Source organism: Aptenodytes forsteri, unplaced genomic scaffold, assembly GCF_000699145.1.
Source record: "Aptenodytes forsteri isolate BGI_AS27 unplaced genomic scaffold, ASM69914v1 Scaffold82, whole genome shotgun sequence".
Classification (NCBI taxonomy): Eukaryota; Metazoa; Chordata; class Aves; order Sphenisciformes; family Spheniscidae; genus Aptenodytes; species Aptenodytes forsteri.
In genome coordinates this window covers 2,310,406-2,318,183 of record NW_008795490.1, presented here as the reverse complement: position 1 = coordinate 2,318,183, position 7,778 = coordinate 2,310,406, and the positions used below count along the sequence as shown (strand labels likewise).

Here is a 7,778-nt window from a genome sequence, read left to right as displayed (position 1 = left end):
GCATGGTGGTGTTGGGTCGACGGTTGGACTCGATGATCTTAGAGGTCTTTTCCAACCTTAATGATTCTATGAAAGTGCAAGGGCATGAGTAAGCGTGTTCTTCTCTCTGACCAAACTTGTTGGAATGCTATGATGACAAAAAAAAAAACCAACAACAAAAAAACCCCAAAAAACCATCAATGTTAGACAGCAACATCTTGGGAGAAGGCATGGCCCCTTTCTTTTCAGTTGTACATGTGCGCTACTTCAATGCTCAAAGGCATGCAGGATACAGCTTTCAAGAGTGTATGCATCATTGAATTCCCTGAAGTGATTTAGTTTTTATTCGATCCATCTTTTAAGTCGGATCTAACTCTGCAGTTGGCCCTGCTTTGCACAGGGGCTGGACCACCTGATCTCCAGAGGTCCCTTCTAGCCTAGATGCCTCCTCGATTCCGCTTGCCTATGCCCCCTTTGAGAAGAATGACATCTTCATAAGCAAATAGACAATGCACTCTAGGTAAGGCTGAACACAACTAAATAATAAGCAAAACTAAATCTACAAGTATACTGGCTTCTAATAGCTATGGAGAGGGCAAATTATGTTTATATTCACTATCAGCAGCCTGCTGGTTGTTGTTTCTCAGTTGACATAAGCAAAGCTTTTTATTTTTTCCCTTTATCTAACAGTTTAAAATTATTTACTTTAATTGTTAACTCCTAATTCACTTAAAAGTCTGACCACTGATAACACCCTAACTCCCTGAACATTTTAAAACAGAGATGTTCAAACCAAGTAATTTGTGAGGGAGCAGGGTAAGAAGAAATGGACGTTTTTCTGAAGAAGCCAGGATTATTACTCCATTGGTAATATACCTCTTGCAAACACCAGAACACTCCACGAGCAAAAATAACTCACTGCAAGAACACTTCAGTCAGTTAAGAGAAATAAGGTTGTAAGCACAGCTAGAAGCAGCAATAACACTTTTGAACTCTTTTCATTTTAAGATGGTTACCAAAGAAAAACTGATGTGCTTATTTTATTAATATTTTTGGACAACTGTGAATCAAACATTGTGTAGTTGTATGCTGAGACTACAGAAGGATAAAGCCAAGGAACCGCTTTTGTATCTGCGTTCATTTATTCTTAGGTCCAGAAAGAAATTAATTGTAATTTCTGTCAAACTATGTAATTTAACAGACAGCTTATCATGGCTTAATGGGAATTCACAAAGTTAGAGACATTTCTTCAAACACTAGGGTACTAAATAATTATAAGATATGTGATATGTAACAGGCACTTTAACATACTCTATAATCTTTAATATACTCTAGATGTACAGATAGATAGATAGATAGAGGCGTATTAACTCTTCTCTTTTTCCCGGGTGATGAAGGTGATATTTCTTCCCTTTTGCTACGCTACAAGTATTTTTCTGGCTGAACCAGCTATGAAATTAAACACTGATCATTTAACGTTAAATAGAAATTTGTTCATGAGCCAGGCCTCTTAGCACCTCTGGCAGAAGCAAGGTCTGCAGAGTCTCCCTTCTGTTCTTTCTCAGTCCTGCATTAATGCCAACGTGCTTACCCTTAGACATACGGAAATCTCTATCTCCATCTGACAGGACTCGGACAAAGGTAGAGCAAAAAACGGGGCTGAGAGCCAGTGGGGAATGCTGGGACTAAGTGGGAAAGACCGGAAGCAGGAAGGCAGTAGGAGTGGAGGAGAGTTCAAAAGACACTCGTGACTCATGGCAGGCAACTGGTGGGCAGCTAGAGACACAGCTTTCTAAGGGTTCCCCTTTCCTCTTGCAAACAGACCCTGGGAATGCATGCTTACCATCTGGAAAATCCTGAAATTTCAAAAAAATATAAAAAGTTGCAGTTGAGGCTGCATTCCTTTTTTTTTCCCTCCCTAGAACGCAAATGTACTGTTTAAGAGGAGTTTCAGGGGTTTACAAGTAAGCAGGATTACTGTAAAAGGGGAACAATATAGAATATGAACGAGTGAGGTATTCTATTTCCAAAGTGAGAGATAAGATGTAAGACTAGTGTATAAAGGCGTCTCTTCATATTCATGATAAGCATTCAAAGCATTTTCGCTTATTCTAGTTATAAATTGATGTGTTCATAACACCCTAAGACAAAAGACTCGGTATCTGTAAAATGCTTTGCAGGTGAAAAGAGCTGAATAATTATTACAAAATCTGCAGGTATGGGTATGTATTACGATAGCAAATGCAATCATAAATATAGAGAACACAGAGTTTAGAGGCACAGTGATAAGCTTTCAAAACTATTAAATCAGGCTGACAGTAATTAGGTCTTCCTTGTGAGTCCAGCAAACATGCTACCTTGCAATACTTCACTGAATAAATTGCAAAAAACCTAACAAAAATATTGACTGACTCAACATGTACTTTTCATGCCAGCCTGAAAAGCTGCAACTATGCTACACACATCACACTTCCATCACTCCCTCATAGCGCACAGTGGGTTTACTTGTGGACTTAGTCCAGGCACTATCCCTTCAATTCCACAACAAAAAGCATTTAACCTAACTGTCCGGAAGGTATTTCATTCCCAAGGTAACACAGAGCTTGGATGTCAGCTGTTAAGTGACCTGCTGCTGTTGCTCCCAGTCTCTACGATGTCTGCTTCTTTCCCATTTAAATCACTGGAGGAGTCTTTTAAACTGAGTTTCTGATGCCCTTCCTCAGCATTTGAGGAGAGAGAGGCCATTCAGGAAATTTGCCTGCATGCTGCAAGGAGGCTGCCACTGCTGTGTGACAAGCCTGCAGTGCAATATATATCCAAGTCGTACTTTCACAAGATATGCCCCAAAGAGCATTTTTATATCCAGTGGGGCACAAAAGAAACAGAAGACCCGAGAAGTCAACTGTACACGCTGAACTTTGTATTTAGCAGTCGGATTCTTTAATGACGTTTTTATTAATGACATTCTTGGTGCCCAAACGTCGTTAGTGCACTTCTGAATGCAAAGCAAACTGTGAGTAACTCCACTTTGAAAGCTTTGGAAGTTATTTACGCAAGGTATTGTTGTTCAGAGTACTGTAGTGTGTCACTACCACGGGTATTTTGGCGAGACAACTAGCGCTTTCTGAATGAGTTTATAGAATTTGAAAGCATCTTTAAGAAACACAGGAGAGCCTCATCAAAACACTTCCCAGAAAAAAAATAAGAATCTAGTAAAACACTGCTATGAATACAATTTCTTTAGGTCTGTCCTGAGCAGGGCTGCACTTCACCAGCTATGGGCTAATCAAGGAAAACAATACAATAAAAATATATCCAGAGGCAGCGATAAAATCATAGGTCATATCATAAAATTGATCCACTTTGCTATATAAATCCACTGTGGCTAAGAATTAAAGCTGAAATTCTATTTTAACTGCTTACATATCAGTTAAGCTTTCAAACATTTTTAATTGAATCAAGGTGCTGCTTGTGTTTTAATAACTGCAGGCGTTTTGTTTTATTCCAAAAGAAACATACGAGAGTGACGGTCTTAGGGAATCAAAAGTGCTTGATTTCACAATTTCATAGGTAGCTTAGTCCATGGTAAGAATTTACTTCTGTTTTATCAGAAGTATGCTGATCAGATGTTGGAAAATTAGTATTTTCAGAATGAGTGAATTCCTGTCTCATCCCATTAAAAATGAAATGAAGAAATAACACTTCTCTCTTAATAGGCTGATAGACACTGTTGGCAGCGCAACTTAATTGCTCCCACCACCTCATCTGTCTCTAGAAGTGAAAATGTGTTTCTCCCCTGGTAGTTGCCAGAGGGTTAAAAAAAAGCACTTGGACTGCAAGAGTTAAATCCACAGCACTTCATGTGCTCCCAGTCAACCATGTCAACATCTGGAGCTGGTTGACTTTTCCCCCTAAGGATTTGCAGCACGGCGCTGGATTTTTTCCATGAATTCCCTACATTCTCAATCTCTCAGATGGATGTCACACACACCCTGCGCCTGCCTCCCAAACTCCACTGGCCACCGAAAGGCTCCAGAGGACTTTGTGCTGTTTTCATTTATTCAATGTTTAAGTATTTAGGGCCAAATCGTGCTTTCGGTCACATCACAGTACTCTCAGTAGGTTTGCATGAGCATAAACGAATGCCAAAGCCATCAGGCTGAAGGGGTATTTTACAATCATTCGCCTCCTTTGTATCTAGATTTGCCACGAATACGACTTGTAAAAAAACACCTACTGCTCTAAAACTCACATGATACTGAAACAGCAGAAGGCAATTTAAAAAATGAATTTGAACCAAGCGGTCATGATATACCAAGCTTGTATACGTTAAACACAGTTTTCCCTTAACTGCACAATTCTTCTAATTATTAGTAGAAACATTTAATGGCAAAGTCAAGAATGGGTAAAAACTGATAAAAATGGAGAAGCAGTAATTAAAAAACAAAACACAGTCTGAAATGACAACTTCTGTGAAAAACCTACACTGAACAGATTTATTTAGAATGAAGTAGCTATTTGGAATTATTAATGAAATTGAATACCAATTAAAAAAAAAGCAAGCTGTGCTGTGCCTTTAGGTTTTCATTGCAGAGTGTAAGAATTGGACATTATACCACAAATCCTGATTCTTTTGACCTCAAATTTCAGGATGCTGGTTTTAATAAATCAAACAAACACCCCACTCACTTTGCAGTAACAAAATTAAGCAGAAGTATGTCCAGGTGTTACCCTTCTAACAATTTTTTTTTTTTTTTTTAAACTACAAGGTTTCAAGTCTGTGGCACTGCTGCTTCTTGACAATACATTTCACAAATTCTTCCTTCCTTTCCCCAATATTCACAATATATGTTTCCACTTCAATGTACAAATGCTTCTTTCATGGAAAGCACATACTGCTTCCTTCCCCATTCTATTCACTCAATTATTTCCAAGGACTGACTTGCCGTGTTAATTGTGGGGAAGAATTTCTTTCAGAATAATTAAATAATGAGGGAGGATTTACAGACATTTTTGCATACTAAATTTCACAACGCATACACACCCTTCATGGGCTTTCAAATCATGTTCTTCTTTCAAAGCGTTAAAAACAAATACCATTAAGTTCTCTGATGCTTGGGTGGCAACTGAAGAATTAAGTTTAAAAATTTCACATGCTTTTGTGTCCGTTTTTAAAGCAGAAGAAAGGAAAACGTTGCAAAATAGATGCAATTTTTCATGGCTTAGAACTCCTTAAGAAGGCAAAAGCAATGTCCCCAGAAAAGGACATGGTACATAACCTCATATGAAAGTAACTTAAAAGAAAGCACAATCATTTCCGCTGTGATGCTATAACATTCCTCACAGACCTTTTATTTTTAGAAGCTTTTGCTTTAGCTGTACTTGTCTGCCCCAACCTAGAGACTAGCTTCTCAAATTCCAGCAAGTGTAGTTACACATTTCATTCGTTCAAGGTATTTCTTCTTTCATTTCAATGTTGCAAGAAACAGCACTAAAAATCAAAAAAACCAGGAAAGTTCCTCTAAAATTGTTTTGTTTGTTTGTTTTTAAACCAGAAGGGTCAGTAGCCATGGCTTGGATATACAGTTACTGTAGTTAAAGAATCTTCATTAAATGAACTTACAGTAATAAACTGCTCTCAAACCAGTTCAGCTGTTCCACTTGGGAACCAAACCAGCATGCTACAAATGTTTATGAAATTTCATGGTTACCCATGCTGTCCACATCTCACGTTCAGTGACTTGGTTCTGCTTTTTAAAATAAAATGTATTCACCAAGCATAAGATAGATGCAACACTAGCACTCGAATATTTGAGAAAAAAAAACCAACCAAACAACAAACATCTGCTCTGCTAGGAACAAGGACAGGATAAGCAATATAGGTCAGTAAAAGTTGTGACAGCTTTGAGAACCCCTAATGATTAATGAAAATGCACAACAAAGAAGAGATTGAAATTTTTCTTTGTCAAAACGACTGCATAAAGAGTAACATAAGCATCACAGACAAACTCACCACAAAGGAGACATAGCTGCATCTGCACGAATTAGACACATGATAGCTTAAGACACTCCCGCATACCAATAAGGAGAGGTACTCCGTCCCTTCAAAGAAATGGCAACCTGTACTACGAGCTAGATGCAGTTCTTGCAAAATGTACTATAGAAGCAGTTGTGCTACAGTGAAAATCCAAGTTTTCACAAGAATTATTAAATAAGGAAAACCTCAAATGATCGAACTGTGCAGCCCTATAAAGAGATTGCTTTTGAAAAACAGTTTAACCTTTAATTACTAACAATAAAAGGAAATTAAAAAAATAGAAAACCCTTGAGGAAAAATACTCAGCATGTGATAAGCTCATTAAACACCGAGTTTAATGAAAACCCTATTGTAAACAGCAGTAGGATATCTCCTCCCCTACTAGCTGATTCAAATCACGTACAGTCCTCCCCAGGGTCAGCTCCAAACGGAGCCGGACTTCTACAGGCTTTGTTTTCAGTATGTATTGTAATGCTAAAGTATTTTGCATGAATAAACCCCCACTATTTGTTGAATTCATTCACTAGCTCTAGTAAATAAAATAAAAGCAAGTAAGTAATTATTAATATGATGAAATAAAAAAGATTTCCTAGATTGCTGAAGACATACATCATCAATCTGCGAGAAATTCTGATGCAAATTAGTTATCTTTAGGAAAAAAGTGGGGTTTGTTTTGTTTGGTTTTTTTTTTTTTAAATTTCATAGTGCCACCTTGTTTCCCAGAGAAAGACACGACTTTGTGCAAAACCAGCAGTGCGAGACTTTTTTCAATATTTTTTCCTTTTAATTCTTTGTTCTTCCAAATACTGTTATCTTTTCAGAAAGGCCAGTTCGTTTACGGTGTTAGCTCTCACACTTCAGGGGCTCGTGCACTACTTTCTTAAATAAGACGTACGGAGTTCAATGCACATAGCATCGAGCTTTTGATATCACAGGCTGGGATCCTGCCGCCACCCACGCACGTGCACACACACACACACACACCCACCCCCGCCGCGGTGTTAATCTCCTCTGGGTTTTGCTTCATTAAAATTAAAAGAGCTATAGAGTCACAGCTACAGAGTAACAGCTTCATTTCTCTCACACAAATATTTTTACAACATACAGATGATGCCAGCTTCTGCGTTTCCTTCAATTTCACCAAGTTTAGCTCCTGATCAAGAAACAACGCAGTAAAATATCTCATGATATAGCATCGTATCTTGATTATCGAGCTAGCATCACCAATACAATCACTACCTTTTCTTCCTGTCCCTCAATTGCAGACACTATCGTCATATTCTGGTACTGCAGAAGGAAACCTAGCTAGCGTCTTCAAACGTACAAAAGCCTTGTTATTACAAGTACCGCATCAAATGGCCGACTGCGGTGACAAGACCTTTGCAAGTGTCAGCAGCCTTCACGTGGAAACGGTGCTCGTCGCGCCAGCAGTACTTAAGGCAGACCTTTTAACTCCTCACGCACCGCCAGGAGGTCTAGAGTAGGTCGCACGGTACTTTCGGGAGCCGAGGGAGCGCCCCGCACCCCCCCCCCCCCCCCCCGGGGGGGGCGCGGCCCCGCCGCAGCGCGGAGCCGCCAGGCGTCACGCTCACAAACCCAGGCGCCGGTCGGCAGGCAGAAAATAAAGACACGTGAACGTGCTTACGCGTCAGCAACGCCGCACTGCCTTACCCGTCATTGTTACGGTCCCCAGCATTTCTTAAGTCACACTGACCACGGGAAACTTCCTCCTCACGGCCCGAGGCTCCTCCTCCCTGCGCGG

At 39.6% G+C, this 7,778-nt stretch overlaps 1 protein-coding gene across 6 annotated transcripts in view; it reads right to left on the bottom strand.

Moving 5' to 3' along the window:
- Positions 1-7,777, bottom strand: part of AKAP12 (A-kinase anchoring protein 12) — a 19,343-nt gene extending 11,566 nt beyond the window's left edge. Inside the window, exon 1 of one of the 6 annotated variants that reach the window (XM_009281405.1) lies at positions 7,688-7,777. In XM_009281405.1, coding sequence (XP_009279680.1) covers positions 7,688-7,712 — 25 coding nt within the window. In that variant the 5' untranslated portion in view covers positions 7,713-7,777. The other 5 variants (XM_009281410.2, XM_009281408.1, XM_009281411.2 and 2 more) reach the window with 5 other exon arrangements.
- Between the last annotated feature and the right edge of the window lies 1 nt (position 7,778).